Source organism: Balaenoptera borealis, assembly GCF_965194805.1.
Source record: "Balaenoptera borealis genome assembly, chromosome: 4".
In the NCBI taxonomy this organism is placed as follows: Eukaryota; Metazoa; Chordata; class Mammalia; order Artiodactyla; family Balaenopteridae; genus Balaenoptera; species Balaenoptera borealis.
Window position 1 is genome coordinate 41,637,035 of NC_138861.1, and position 16,458 is coordinate 41,653,492.

Here is a 16,458-nt window from a genome sequence, read left to right on the forward strand (position 1 = left end):
CCAAGTGCTGATGAGGGTGTGGAGCAACTGGAACTCTCATTCATTGCTCATAATAATGCAAAATGGTATAGCACCACTCTGGAAAACAGTTTGGCAGTTTCTTGTAAAGTTAAGCATACACTTATATATTACCCATTAAACCAATATCTAGGTACTTAAACCAAAGAAATAAAAACTTGTGTTTATGCAAAAACCTGTATGTTTATTCATAAATACCAAAAACTGAAAATCATCTAAATATCCTTTATCAGGTAAATGGATAAACAAACTGTGGTGCATTAATACAATGGAATACTACTCAGCAGCAAAAGGGAACAAATTACTGACACAGTTAACAACATGAATGAACCTCCACAACAATGTGCTGGGTGAAATGATTCCATTTATATCATATTCTGGAAAAGGCAAAACTACAGAGACATAGAACAGATCAGGGGTTAAATGGTGTAGAGAAGATATGACTGCAAGGGGCAGCACAGGAATTTCGAGGTGATGAAACTGTCTGTATTCTGACTATGGGGGTGGTTACAAGAATCTGTACGTGTGTCACAGCTCACAGAACTACGTACCCAGAAGAAGTCACCTTTACTGTATGTAAATTTAAAAATTAAAGGAGAAAAAAGACTGCAGGGCTTCAAATCCCAGCTCTTTTTCTCTTTGCCTCGTTGTTCTTATTAAAAACAACCTGACTTTCTGTGTTGTTAAAGGATTACATGAGTTCCTGGCATACGTTAAGCACTAAATTGGTGAGTGATCAATAAAATGTTTTGTTCAGACATGCTAAAGACTTGGTACTTTTAAAAAACCCACTGCAAGAGGAAGAAATCTAGTTTTTAATTAAAAGAGCAAAGAATGGAAGAATATTGGGATTAAAACCCCTAATTCTTCATCACCTTCATTAAACATTCATTGGAAACCTATGAGGTGATAACTATCAAATTACGTTCTTCAAGGTTTACAGAATCCTTGAGCTCAAGGAGCTACTGAAAGGCTTGTTCCCAGAGCTACGTAGGTATTGGCCGTGATATTTCACACGAAGAGCAAACGCGCTCCAATCAAGGCTTAGTACTCAATGGTGGGTATCACTGCCTCTCTCCTGGGAAGGTGCCAACTGCAAGCTCCGTTTCCCGAGTCGGGGCAGGTCAGCATCCTTGGACTTGGTGCTCGCTGCGCTGCCCTACACCCCATCCATCATCAGCCGGGTCCATCCTTCCTCGAAAACATCCTTAACATCCACCCTCCGCCCATTCTGCACAGATAGGGGGTTTGGAGCTTTTCAAGAGGCAGCAGCTGCTGTAAGTAACGGCGACTCCCATCTTCCCAGTGTCTCCCTCTTTACCTGAAAAGTAGCCTCCTTTTCTTGGCCAAACGTCCAAATCCACACTTGACCTTTCAGAGCCGATGCGACTGGGACCCAACATGGCGGCGCCCTTGGACGGGGAGGGGCCGCTCGCCTCCCAGAGGAGAAACAGCCGCGGCCAAGGTTACCCTAGAGGGAGGCCGTTAGGAAGGACTCCGAGCGCTGGACTTGACATCCATCTGCTGCCTCTCAGCCCAGAGCCTGACGCCAGCCGTACTGATGGCGCCAAGTGGCAAACATCTAATGTTCATCATTACTAAAAAGGCAACAAGAAAAGATCTGGCGCGTCAGAGCATATTGTTTCGGTGAGCCACGGGCAGAGCAGAAATTCACTCTCCATAGTTGCCCGTGGATTCGGGTTAGAATAAAATGTAATCAAACGAACGATAAAGACAACATTACATCATTAAAAAAATTCTATTCTATTTGACAGACGTATTGAATATATGTGCCAGGCACCGTTCTGTGTTATGGGGCTATAACAATGAACAACATAAATCTTCCCTCATGGAACTCATTACTGAAAGAGTGTCCGCATGGAATCTGCCAATTTTACCTTCTCTCCATTCTAAGAAACCTCAGAACACCCCTCAGGCCCAGAGTCTCATCTGACAGAATCAGCTGCAGGCGATTCTCAAATTCTCATGTGCAGGTGGCCAGGTGGGTACCACAAGACCCTACCATCCCCTCCAGGAGAAGGGACCAGGGATGGGCCTGAAAAGGTGGCTACTATGTACTTTGTCATTAGCCTCTGAGATCAACCAGCATGAGACCCCTGCCCCAAAGGGGCACTCTGTGCAGGACCCTGACTGGCCAGCCTACTTAGAGTCTCTTTCTTAGGGAGGCTGACTGTAAGAAAAACAAGAGTCAATTATTCAGTAAGTTCAGAAGCCATGGAAGGAGACAGAAGTGAACTGAGTCACCAAAATGGTGGTGTTAGTAACGTAAAGAATAACAGCCTTCCCAACTTACAAAGGAATGTTCTCCGAGGTAACTATTTGCTGTCAGTTTCCTAGAGCTACTCTTATTTCCAAATGACTTCCAAGGCTACTTCCTGTCTTCCAACTTACTGGAGTATCCTTATAAGCTGCCTCCCGACAGCTGAGGTTAGCAGAACAGACCTCTATTTCTTGCAATCTGAAAGAACGTTAACTATCACATACGTTGCTTTCCAGTTACTTCAATGATAAGTCCTTAACATCATTCTTTATATGGAGTCTTCTTAGGCTATGGATAACAGAGGGACTGAATAAAATCCATGTATAAAATGCATGGTGGATTCCATTTATTTATTCTGTTTGACTAAAAGGCATCACAACATAAATTACTTATGATGGAAAAATACTACAGTTCAAATTACAAGAAAGCCCACTGAAACCACTCAACATCACATTTTTTAATAGGACACTAAGCCAGTGAGTCTCACCTCACATAGAACTCCCAAAATCCAGTTCTCTAGATACTATACCAAAAGTAATTAATCAGGAAAATCTGAGGGTGGGGTCATGAGCATAGGTCTTTTTAAAAACTCCTCAGTTAATTCTGATGCCCAGCCAGCCCTGAGAACCCTGGCACTGAGGTAGAGGTGACTGAGTACCTTGTAACTCAAAAGTGTGGTCCAGGGACCAGAAGCCGCAGCATCACCTGGAACTTGTTAGAAATGCAAAATCTCAGGCTCCACCCCAAACCTACTAAATCAAGATCTGCGTCTTTACAAGATCCCCAGGTGATTTGTAGGCACATTAAAGTTTGAGAAGCACTGTTTAAAGGTCTCATTGCTACAGAAATGTGAGAAATACCACACCACGTTTTAAAGTTGAATGCCTCAAGAAGAAAGGAGAAACAGGAATAGAACAGCATAAAAGATAAAATGTTTGTGATATTAGGCATTTCACATTATTAAGCATCTAATTAAGAGTAATATTCAAACACAAGCCTGCACCTTTTAAAACTTGAAATACCACTCCTTATTCCAAATGAATTTCACCTACAAACCATACCTTCCACTGGCAAGAGTTATACCTCAACGGAGTGACACAAATCTACCTTATAATCTCCAGATAGCCTGTTATCTCCACTGAGCTAGTGTGTATTGAGGGGGAGTCTTTGTGAGGAAATAAAGAAACAAGGGTGGTGACAAAGCAAGAAAGGATCATTTACATGGGTGGCCCCATGCTGAGTGAGGGGCCTTGCAGTTTTTTGTGAACACCTCTGTACTAGTTTCAAAGGATTCTTTGGAAATGGTGATATTTATCGCCAGAAAAATGAATTCTCCACATGTGCAAACGTTTTCTTCTGTGCCTTGTTCTTGGCTGGCTCTCAGAAAAAGCATTTAGCTTTCTTCCAGTATAGCGATTCCTTGACTAATGTATCTTCAGAAAACAACACTCTGGTACACTGAAGGCAGCCGTATCGGAAACAAACTCTGAATCCTACACAGCAGCCCCGGCATGAGTTATAGGCTCATCAGTGGTGCCACTGAGAATCTGCTCGTATGCATATCAGAGCAGGGACAAAATCACCTCCTATCACAGCTTCTATTTATTGGTTCCCTGAGAGGTATTCAGACCTGGCACTCGGCAAAATGACAAAATCAGAAAACTGTTTTCAGATTCTATAGGTTTCCTTTGCAATACCCTTAAACTTGTCCAAGTATGACCATGACCCTCTTCAAAAAATGTACATCACACATGAGAACGTGACGTTTAAAAGCATGTTTCCCATAGTAAACTTGTATTTAGAGAATGAATAATTCCCATTCAAAAGATGCAAAAAGGGAGGGGCCTTTAAGTTATTTGTCCAAGGTCACATTATAATAAAGTACAAAATAGCAACAAGAACCTAGGTAACCTCATGTTAACAAAAATAGCCTGGTGGTAAGGAGAGAGAAATATGATCAAGTCAGAACTTTTATCAGTTAGGAATTGCATTCAGCTGCTAATTAAAAGACCTAAGAGAACAGTGGCTTAAATAAGACAGAGTTTATTTTTTCTTAAATAAAGGAGGAGCAGACAATCCAAAGCTCATATGATGACTCTATTACCACTGGAAACTGAGATTCCATCCATTGTTCTGCCCCACCATTCTCAGCACGTGGCTTCCATCCTCAAGATAACCTCATGACCCAGGATGGCTGCTGTGAGCTACACACCCTTGTCCCTGGTCGGGGGATGGAAGGTGATAAGGGCAAAAGGATATTCTGTGCAGTTGAGTCCCCTTTAAAGAATTTTTCTAGAAACCACACTCAACAACTTTTTCTTGCCTCTCATTAGTAGGCTGGGTGAAGCAGTTTCACAGGTGGGTACCTTGCCACAGTCAGCAATATAGGGTTCCACTGACCAAGGAAGACGAGAATAAATACTGGGTAGGAGTCTGCACAGAATCCTACTCCATAGCTTTCTAGCTATGTGACCTTGACTAGATTATTTACCGGCTCTGGGTAAACACCCTCTCCGGTTTCTCATCTGCAAAACTGAAGGAAATCATCGCACCTATCTCATAAGATTGGTATGAGGACTAAGTGAAGGAAATACATGTAAAACAATTAGAATACCACCTGGGACCTAGCACACAATAAATATTAACTCATTATTGTTTGATTATCCAGGGCTTTTCCAAATTCCTCTCATACTCTAACTTCCTCTCCATTTCCAAAATTGTACCTGTTGATACTCTAGTGTGAATGAGTTTTAGTCACAGGTCATCTCAAGTTGGATACGCATTTCATGCCTTTCCTTTCTAATTATGAAAGTAAGTGCCAGACAAGAGCACACATGGGATATTCTGGACAGAACTGGGGTGGAGGAATTGAGTTTACAGTCCCCAAAAGGCAGGGTCTAAACACAATCCCAAGGCACGTGTTTGGAGAACCTGAAGAAACTAAGGTGAGAGTAAAAAAGAATGCTATCTCCTGTGCAGAAGAATTCTAACAGATTTATGTAGATATTCTGCCCCCCTACAGTATGGGGGGGTGGCGGGGAGTGGTAACCTTGGCCTAGAGAAAACTGAAAAACACTCCCTCAGCAAGGAGATCAAAGTCAACATCAACAGTTATAAATGATGTTAATATGATACCCTTAATATGTGGTTAAAATGGTACTTTACCTCCCAAACACCCAAAACTCCAGTCTAAACATGAGAAAAACATCAGACAAATCCCCATAGAGTAACATTCTACGAAATATCTGACCAGTACTCCTCAACACAGTCAAGGCCATCAAGAACAAGAAAAATCTGGGGGCTTCCCTGGTGGCGCAGTGGTTGAGAATCTGCCTGCCAATGCAGGGGACACGGGTTCGAGCCCTGGTCTGGGAAGATCCCATATGCTGCGGAGCAACTGGGCCCGTGAACCACAACTACTGAGCCTGCGCGTCTGGAGCCTGTGCTCCGCAACAAGAGAGGCCGCGGTAGTGAGAGGCCTGCACGCCGCGATGAAGAGTGGCCCCCGCTCGCCGCAACTAGAGAAAGCCCTCGCACAGAAACGAAGACCCAACACGGCCAAAAATAAATAAATAAATTAAAAAAAAAAAAAAAGAAAGAAAGAACAAGAAAAATCTGAGAAACCATCACAGCCAAGAGGAGCCTGAGGAGACACGACAGCTACATGTGATGTGGTGTCCTGGATGGGATCCTGCAGAGCAGGAAGAAATCAGGTAAAAACTAAGGAGATGTTAGTAACAGGGAAATCTGGATGTGAAGTAGACGGGAACTCTCTGTACTATCGTAACAATTTTTCTGTAAATCTATAAAACTATTCTAAAAAAACAAAGTTTATTTAAAAAAAGAAAAGAAAACAATGATTTACTGTCTGTACACCCCTCCCCCGCCATGCACCCATCCCCACCCAACGGCAAGCTTAGAGTCCCTAAAGGTGAGGCCTACAGCTGCTGAGGGGCAGGAATGGATGTTGAACCTTCATACAAACGAGGGGGCCGGGCCTCCTTCCTCCCCACCTTAACCCTGCTCTTTGCTCTGAAGCTACTAGACATATATTTTCATCTTGTACTTAACGGATAATATTTTCATCATACCTATGTTCAGTATTATAAACTCCCCCAGAACACATCCCATGTTCTCCACTGATGAAGTGGAGTGCCCATCTTGAAAGGCAGGTACCTGCAGCACAACTAAGCTAACGTGACTGCCTTTTTCCCAGTGAGGCGACATCTCGAGTGTGGCACCTTGGGCTTTTCCCTCATCACAAGGAGCCCGGAGAAACCGCCCCCCCAGATCGGACCCCGCACACTGGCAGGCTTCTGTAAACCGAGTCAGAAGCTATCTTCCTCCTCATCCCCTAGAATCATAAAATGTAATGTTGGAAGCCTCATCCTTTCAATTAATAAGGCAAAAACTAAGGCCCAGAAAGATGCTGTAAATTGCTGGAGGCTAAAGCTAACTGAGAGAGACCCAAACGTTCTGAGGATAAGACTCTAAGTACCATTGAATGTAAAGCTGAAACGATCTGAGGGAAAATAGTTGCCCCCAGAATGTAACATGCCAATGACCTTATAGAAGCACTGCATGAATAGTGGCAAAGTTAAAAAAAAAAAAAAAAAAATGAAGGGATGCACCCTGGTTAAAAACAGGATGTAGAGTCATTAACTTACCTTTGATTTGTTGAAATCACTTTGAACACAAATACTTATGTCACAAGAATGAGCTTTTTGGGCTTCCCCGGTGGCGCAGTAGTTGAGAATCTGCCTGCCAATGCAGGGGACACGGGTTCGAGCCCTGGTCTGGGAAGATCCCACATGGCCACGGAGCAACTAGGCCCATGAGCCACAATTGCTGAGCCTGTGCGTCTGGAGCCTGTGCTCCGCAACAAGAGATCTTGGCCGCGACAGTGAGAGGCCCACGCACCGCGATGAAGAGTGGCCCCCGCTTGCCGCAACTAGAGAAAGCCCTCGCACAGAAACGAAGACCCAACACAGCCATAAATAAATAAATTAATTAATTAATTAAAAAAAAAAAAGAATGAGCTTTTCATTTGTGATGATGAAGAAAGGGTAAACATCAACGACAAGCCACATTAAAATAGTTTGTATGGTGCAAGGAATGTCGAATGAAGAACTAGTCTCAGTCTTTCAGGGTCTTGTAAGATTGATATATTTCAAAAAGATGCATGAACTCCAAAGCAAAGCAACTACATTTGATTAGAAATGGTGAAGATGCAGTTTTACCTCCTTTTTCTCTGCCAATCTGAAACCCCATAACTATTCCCAAAGGGAGAAAAATGTAGACTTAACGAAGCGTCAGATATTTTAACAAAAATATACATAAATAAACGCTAACAACTTTATAGGAAGTATTCGCTATGTGCCTAGCTATGTTCTAAAGGTATTACATATACTAATTCACTTAATCCTCAAACCCTATGCAATAGGTTTTATTAATATTCCCACTTTACAAATAAAGAATGGATGCACAGAGAGGTTAGGTAACTTGCACAAGGTCACACAGTAAGAGGTAAGCCAAGAAATGAACCAAGACTGCCTGGTTCTCTTATGCTAAACTCCACTTGCTAGTCACCATGGACTACTTTATATTCTTATTTATTTCTTTAAAGTATATTAGTCTTACCTTCCTTAATTCTATGACATGTTCTTTAAAAGCAGGGAGCCTATTTTATATATTTCTTTGTATTCCTTGTATTTTCTACACCATTTTGCATACATTTTGTTGACAGGATAACTAGACAGGTCTTCTAAAAGAAGTTGGTGAGTGCAGGATTTTTAAACAACGTGTATATATATCCATAGTTTCTATGGGACTTAAAATAACTTCCTCAAAATAAATTAGACAACTTTGAAATTCTAATAACAAAAACTGTAAGATGGTGGCCCAGAAGAATTAATGCAGTTTTCAAAACTACACAACTTACTAGACAGAGCCACAAACTCTGGGCCATATGACCTAGCATGCTATATGAATCAAATTAAAGAAACGACAGTTTATGACTTGAAACATCCAAAAGAGGTAACTGACGTGCAGCTATACCTAGCTGTATTCTTTTAGATTAATTCTTTTAACACTTCTGAGTCTCAATTTACTCGTCTTTAAAATGGGAATAATAAAAATGTACCGTCTTCCCTCTCAGGTCGTTGTAACAATCAAGTTCCATGAGGCTGTGAAAGCCCCTCCTAAGCAGAAAAGCACCAGATAAATGTAATAAAGTATTTCTAAAATATAACAAGCAACATGCAGGTATAAACGTGTGGAGCATTAAAAGCAATTGACTTGTATTAGCAGCCAGTGGGATAGCTTGGAAAAACATGGACTTTCAGGTCAAACAGACCGGGATTCAAGTCCGCATCCTGCCATTTACTAGCTGCGGGATCTTGAGCAAGTCACTTAAGTATTTCTGAGCGTCAATCTTTTTTTTTTTTAATTTATTTTAAAATATGTATTTATTTATTTTGGCCACACCAGGTCTTAGTTGTGGCATGTGGGATCTTCATTACAGCATGTTTAGTTGCGGCATGTGTAGTTGCGGCATGCATGATCTTTTAGTTGCGGCATGCGGTCTTCTTAGTTGCAGCATACATGTGGGACCTAGTTCCCTGACCAGGGATCGAACCCAGGCCCCCTGCATTGGGAGCACGGAGTCATACTCACTTCAACTATAAAATGGAGAAAATAATACCTCCCTCACAGGTGCTAGCACGTAAGAAGCAACTGGTTCATAAAGAATACAAAGAATTTTATTCTGTGACCTCATACTGACGATATTAGTTATTTTACTCAAAACACATTGGAGAAGTTATATCTGTTCTTCCAGCATTTACCATAAACACATCAACACATATAGAGAGAGTACATTTATTTAGTATTTAGTATTTAGTATTTATTAAACCCTATTAAGTGCCTACCATTCTTCCAGGTGATTAAGGGAGGACCTAGAATTTTGTATTCCCTGCCCTTTGGAGAAACAATATAAAAATGTTGTAGGTCAGTCAGAGGTTCTCAGACCCATTTGAGAGTCTGATGAACGCTATGGCACCTCTCTACAAAGAAAGTTAACAAAACTTTAGGAGACAATACAGAAGATATAGGAGAATGTCTTCATGACCTTGGGGTAGGGAAAGCATTCTTAACCAGGGGGACAGTGAGGGGAGGAGGGACACTAATTATAAAGAAAAAGATTCATAAAAGATTCATAAATACACGTTACGTTAAAATTACAGATGTCCACATCAAAAGAAACCACAAACAAACATTTTTTAAATAAACCACAGAGTGGAGCAGATTTTGCAACACATGCAACCGACAGAAGTTGAGATTCCTGCACAAGTAAAGAACTCCAACAAATCAATAAAAAATGATAAGCAAAAAGTGTGATATAAGAATACAAAGAAAAGAAATTACAGCTGCATGTAACAATAAGGATAAATCTTACAAACTTAATATGGAGTGAAAAAAAGAATGACACTAAAGAAAAATTACAGGATGATTCCACTCGTAAGAAGTTGTAAAATAAACAAAACTAAATAATATTGTATAGGGATGCACAGATAAAACTGTACAGGTAAAACTGCACAGAAAAGCAAGGGAATAAAAGTGGTTCCCTCAAGGGGAAGGAAGAAGCCATGACTGGGAGAGAGTAGAGTTTGCTTAGAAATGATAATATTCTATTTCTCAACTTGGGCACAGGTTACAAGAGTTTTACTTTATGATTTACAGGTTTTATACGTTCTCCTGAATGTACATTGTAAAGTAAAAAAACACATTTCCACAACCACACCTAAATTTAGCATGGAGAGAAGTTCACAGACTCCCTCAAGTCCATAAACCCTAACTTTATGATGTCAACCTCTGTGAGATCAAAGAAAAATGGAAAATCTTTAGACTGTGAGGTGGTGGAGGGAGGAGGGAGCGGATGAGAACAGGAAAAGTGAAAGATTAGACAGATGTTAAAAAGAAGAAACATGAAGCCTCTGGGTCAGTTCCTACTTTTTCACTTGGAGAGAGAACATCCAGCACAAAACATAACTAACAAATGCCCAAGCTTGGTAAGGAATGCGATGGAGTCTGAAAAACACACGGGAACTAATGAGGGGAAAGAGGAGCACAGCTTGCAAAGAAATGTAAACTATTAAATAATGTGTCTCAAAAGAAAGAAGCCCGATAATGGCCAGTTTAACCCTCTGCCCACTCCATAATATCTCTGCCCCTCACCCCTTAGTGGAGACAGGGTACACTAAATGGTTAGAAACTGAAAACACCAATTTCTGAGTGAAAAAGGACACTGTGTCACGTATCAGCAAAATATTATCATGGAACTTAGAAAAGCTTCTGGTAGCCTTGGGAAATTAAGGAACTGGGAAAAACAAGTTAAAAAATGCCATTTCCACCAGCCTTGGAATAAATACACATATTGCAACTAAATGATACACATCTATCTGGATCATATCTAGTCTGACCTCGGGTACAGCTCTGCACAGTACGTAAGTGAAGCTTTTTGCTGAAAGTAAGAGGAGTCCAAGGCATGTTCAGATCAGTAATTTAACAGCGGAACATCTTTGTAAAGTTTTTTCATTGTATTCTTGCAAGAATTATTTACTCATATCCAGCAATTACCCATTATTTCATTAGGTCTGGGTTTATACTGAACAAAACTATCAGTTATCTTCAAGATGGCTGGTGTTCGTGTGGTTAGTCAAATGCCCCATTTTGATGAAAAGAGTAATGGGCAAAATGAATTATTTTTAAGGCTCCAAGATTGACTATTTCTTCCTGTTCCACTCAAACTCTTTCCTTTCATCCCATTTTCTACCCTCCAGCTGTTCCCCACAGACCCATTATCTTCTTTTAATTCTTCAACTTTCTCTTAGGTTAAGGGAGCCACATAGAAAAGCTGCTCCATGGCTGGGTGGAATGTTCACGATATTCCACTTTCTAAAGGGGCGTTAATGAATGTTCACATCTGAACCTTTCTCACGGCCTTATCTCCCTTTTGTTGTCACCTCCCTAGGTTTGTTCTTCCCTCTTGTTTTCGGATACCTGGCTTATCCAGTTGGAACCAAAGACCAAAGAATGTCCTCTCTATTCTGTTTAATTGAAAAGCTGCCCCGGAAAGAGGGAAGGGGTGCGGATCTACACTTATTCACTCTTCCACTTCTGCGCCAAACTATTGATCCGCGCCGCCTTTGCGCACCCCCAAAACACAAGTTACAGGCCCAGAAATGATCAGTCCAAATGAATCGCCTTTTGGAAGGCTATATTCTGGACTGGGGGGTGGGGCTGGGGGTCACCAAGTAACTCTAAAGCAAGTCCTATAGAAAATAGGTGAACTCGGGCGGCTGGGGGTTGGGAGGACAGTCACAGGTCCGAAGTTCAAGAGGCACCGAAACCCGACTGGGCGATTCGCATGTGGTTCGACCCGGTTGCGACAGCGGAGGCAAACCTATCGGGAGGGGGCATTCTCCACTGGCCTCTGACTCATCCAGAGATAAGTAACCACCCGGGCCACAAGTTCCAAGCCAGCAGCTCCTGGATTTAGTCTGCATGGAAATTTTGTAGTTTCGGCTCCAGGGCCACTAGCAGGTAGAGACAGGTTTGAATTTCCTCGGGCTCGGCCCCAAAGTGAGGATGGGGATAAAAAAACCACTCTCCCTCCCGTTCGCCTCCTAGAGTTAAAGGTGCCAGTCCCCTCCGGGCGGGCGAGGGAGCCGCCGGCGTCCGGGGCAGGACCTGCGCGGCCCCGGGACGCCCAGCCCTGGGTCCCCGTTGCCCCGGTCCCCCCTCGCGCTGCCCGCGCCCCTCACCTGCTGCCGACTGGCCCGACAGCGCACGGCCCCGGGCGCGGCGCGGGCCCCCGAGCTCCCGGCGCTCGTGCAGCTCTTCGTCCTCGTCCTCCCGCCGCCGGCCTTCAGCCATCGACGAGCTGCGGGCCCCGCGCGCCGGCCGCCAGCTCCGGGCGTCCCGCGCCAGCAGCCTCCGGGCCTGGGAGGAGGCCCCGGGGAGGAGGAGGAGGCGGCGGCGGCGGAAGCGGCTACCTCCGCGGCTCCACCTGCAGCCCGCGAAGGAGCGGCCGGGCGCGGGCCGAGCAGGTTTCCCCGCCTCCTCGCGCGCCCCGGCGGCCTCCTTCTCCCGGCTCTGCCTCTCCCACTCTCTTCCCCCTTCCTCTCTCCGGTGTCCGCCCCGCAGAGCTGGAGCCGGGATCGGGCGGGGTCTGGCCGGGCCTCGCCTCCTCGGGGAGGGGTTACCGGCCGCCGAGGCCGCCTCAGAGCCGCACGCGCTGCAACCACCCGCTCCACCAAAACAAACGTGTACAAAATAAATAAACCGGATAGGAAGGGGGGAAAGAGGAGGCGGCCTGGCCTCTTCCTGCCCTTTCACAGTATTCCGGTGTTAACAGGAAACCCATTTGCTTGACACTTAAACCAAAGGAGGAGGAACCTGCCGGTAGCCGGACTTGGAGAGCTGGGGCAGCTGGAGCCTCTGAACTTGGGAACAAACTCGGCTTGGAGTTTGGTAGCGCCTTCGCAGTTGCAGGCTTTTTTCTTTCCCTCTCTTTTCGCCCTTTCAAATCGAGCCTCTGGGCAGAGCCCAGAGGATTTTTAAGGCAGTGAATCGACTCTGTATGATACTATAATAGTGGATACATGTCATTACACATTTGTCCAATCCCACAGAAAGTACAACAGGGAGGGTGAACCCTAATGTAAACCAAAGACTTTGGGTGATTATGATATGTCCGTGTAAATTCATCAGTTGTAACAAATGTACCACTCTGTTTGGGGGGGGGGGGTGTTGATAATGGGGAAGGCTGTGCAGGGGTGGGGACAGGAAGACCTGGAAAATCTCAAACTTCAGCTCAGTTTGGCTGTGAACTGGAACTGCTCCAAAATATAAAGTCTAATAATAAAAAAAGTACATCTTCTTCCTTAAGAGCACGGGACCTGATTATTTGCAGAAAGGCAATTTGGTGAAGTGACAGAGCAGTGTCTCTGGAGTCAGAAGCTGTCACTTGAAGCACTTCCCTAAAGCTGAAAAGAATGGGCTAAGAAAGTTATTCTGTATCTCTGTATAGTACACATCTTCGGTTCGCGCTCGCACGTACACACTTCCGCACAGAGAGGGGCAGATTCTCACATCTCGGAAAAAGATATCCAAGATGCAGGCAGAGACGTTGCCTGGACACGACTCCATACGACACCCCCCGATGGAATGAACAGGACTTTATCTTCAGCCTCTTGCTCTATTTTTGAAAGCTTGTGAGGGCTCCTAATGTTCAGCATGTAAGAGAGAAACAGAGAGGGAGAAACGGGTCACTGAAAATAGAATCGCCAGGCACACCTGAGCGCTGTCTCTTTACCTTTTAAATAGTGCTTGTTGCTGCCAGAGAAAATCTTTCTGCTTTTAAGCAGAAAAGAACCACGATCGATTGTGTGGAATTGAGGTCAAATTCACAAGTGAGACTTTACTGCATAAGCAGTTAAATAAGTAGACATCCGGACCACTTGAAGTTAAACTAGAAAGAAAGAAAGGTTCTGGACCTTTAGGGTTGTTTTCAGTGTTTGGGTATTTGTCACTTACCTTAGAGGATGAGGAGTCATTTGGAAGCCCCTACCCTGACAGCAGCCCAATTTCACAAAGCTGTCATTCTCCACTATTCAGTTTCTGAGTTTGAAAAGGGCTGAAAGTGTTCTGGATGTCCATCCAGTCAGAGCTTTAGGAACCCGTGCCCTTTCGAGGTGTAGGCTCAAGCTGACTTTCCATTCAACAAACACTTATGTAACTATTGTATGACAAATACCACAATAAGTGCTGTGGGGAGATTCAAAAGAAGGAAAGAAATATTTACTCTGGGGCCCATGGTAGGTGCTTTTCACATAGGTTTTCTCATTTTCAATGAACAAAACATATTTCCTGTCCTAGCCTGACAGAGGGGGACTGACCCAGTTTACCACAAAACAAGGCAAAATTTGGTAAATTCTACAATAAATGTATAACCTTAGGCAAGAGTGCCAAGATAATTCAATAGAGAAAGAATTGTCTTTGCAAAAGAGAGAATCTGAACCCCACTTTATACTGTATGAAAGAATTAACTCAAAATGGATCATAGATCTAAATGTAAGAGCTAGAATTATAAAGCTCTTCAAAGAAAACTTCAAAGTAAATTAAATTTAAAAGGTTTAATCCTTAAATAGGATTAAACTCTTATAACCTTGTGTTAGGCAATAGTTTCTTAGAGTGTCGCTTATACCAAAATGTATAAGTGATAAAAGAAAAAATAAATTGGGCCTCACCAAAATCAAGAACTTTTGTGCTTCACAGGACATCATCAAGAAAGTAAAAAGACGACTCTCAGAATGTGAAAAAATATTCGTAAATCATATATCTGGTAAGGGACTTGTATGCTGAATATATAAAGAACTTAAAACTCAAAAAAAAAAAAATTAGCCTAATTTTTAAAAGAACATTCTCCAAAGAAGATATACAAATGGCCAATATGAACATGAAAAGATGTTCAACCTTATTAGTCATTAGGGACAAGTAAATTAAAACCTCAGTGTGATACCACTTAACACATACCAGGATGACTAATGTAAAAAAGATAGACGATAACGTGTTACAAGGATATGGAGAAATTTCAGCCCTCATACACGGCTGGTGAGAATGTAACATGGCACAGCCACTTTGGGAAACAGTTTGGCAGTCCTCAGAAGGTTAACTGTAGAGCTACCCTATAACACAGCACTTCTACTCATAGGTATATACTCAGGAGAAATGAAAACATGTCCACACAAAAACTTGTACCTGACTGCTCACAGTGGCATTATTTATAATAGGCAAAAAGTAGATATAACCAAATACTCATCAATTGGTGAATGGATAATCAAAATGTGGCATTATCCATACAATGGAATATTATTTAGCCGTAAAAATGAAGTACTGATATATGCTGCAACATGGATGAACCTTGAAAACATTATACTAAGTTTAAAAAACCAGAGATGTATGGCCCTGTTTATATGAAATGTCCAGAATAGGTTAATCCATGGAGAAAGGAAGTAATGTAGGGGTTTCCAGGGACAGAGGAGAATGGGGAGTCACAGTTAATAGGTATATTATTTCTCTTTGAGGTGCTGAAAATATTATAAAATCAGATAATGGTGATGGTTGCACAACTCTGAATATACTAAAGGATGAATTTTATGGTATGTAATTATATTCCAATAAAGCTGTTATTTTTTTTTTAACATCTTTATTGGAGTATAATGCTTTACAATGGTGTGTTAGTTTCTGCTGTATAACAAAGTGAATCAGCTATATGTGTACATATATCCCCATATCTCCTCCCTCTTGTGTCTCCCTCCCACCCTCCCTATCCCACCCCTCTAGGTGGCCACAAAGCACCGAGCTGATCTCCCTGTGCTATGCGGATGCTTCCCACTAGCTATCTATTTTACATTTGGTACTGTATATGTGTCCATGCCACTCTCTCACTTCGTCCCAAAGCTGTTATTTTTAAAGAAAGGTATAACCCACTCACCGTGAAAGCAAGAAAACAAGGACCAGGGAGAGGACTGCACTCCGAAGTCATCATATTGAACTAGAGAAACCAGATAGGAGTTACAGGCAATAACTGCTTAATCATATGAAAGAAAAGGAAAGGTGTGGTCAACTGACAACTCAATAAATATGTCAAAACACCCTACCCACCCCAGTGACACAGCAAGAGCCAAACCCATAGAAGGAAAATGTTAATGAAAATCCACAGCTAAGAGTAGAACAAGATTTGCCCTCAAAGCTTTAAGGTATTAAGAAAAAATATTGTAAGAGATATTGAAAAACAGCCCACATTACAGAGGAAAATGTTCTTTGCTTCTCACTTTGGATATACAGCCTGAAACAAAATGGTGTGAGAATAGAACACTACAAAAAATAAGAATATACTATATAAATACATATGTAGTACTTGGCAAATAGAAGGCACAATAAATATTTGTTTAATGACTGAGTGAATATAATTCCTTTTTGGTTTTTTTTCCTGCTGAATCATCAGAAGACATGAGTCTCAAGTCCTTTAACTTAAATAAAAAGTAAGTACCTGAAATGAAAAATTCACAGTTGAAGACCTCAAAAAAGAAAAA

General features: G+C 42.5%; 1 protein-coding gene across 12 annotated transcripts in view; it reads right to left on the reverse strand.

Annotated features, from left to right (window-relative positions):
- SH3D19 (SH3 domain containing 19) overlaps nucleotides 1-13,100 on the reverse strand; it is a 180,400-nt gene extending 167,300 nt beyond the window's left edge. For 3 of the 12 annotated variants that reach the window (XR_014243599.1, XM_082388967.1, XM_082388968.1), the window contains exon 1: nucleotides 12,124-13,097. Coding sequence is in view for 8 of the 12 variants with exons in the window: in XM_082388967.1 (XP_082245093.1) it covers nucleotides 12,124-12,235 (112 nt within the window). In the remaining 4 variants the exon portion in view is untranslated. Of the gene's footprint in view, nucleotides 1-12,123 lie in introns of all 12 variants that reach the window. The other 9 variants (XM_082388975.1, XM_082388979.1, XM_082388978.1 and 6 more) reach the window with 7 other exon arrangements.
- Between the last annotated feature and the right edge of the window lie 3,358 nt (nucleotides 13,101-16,458).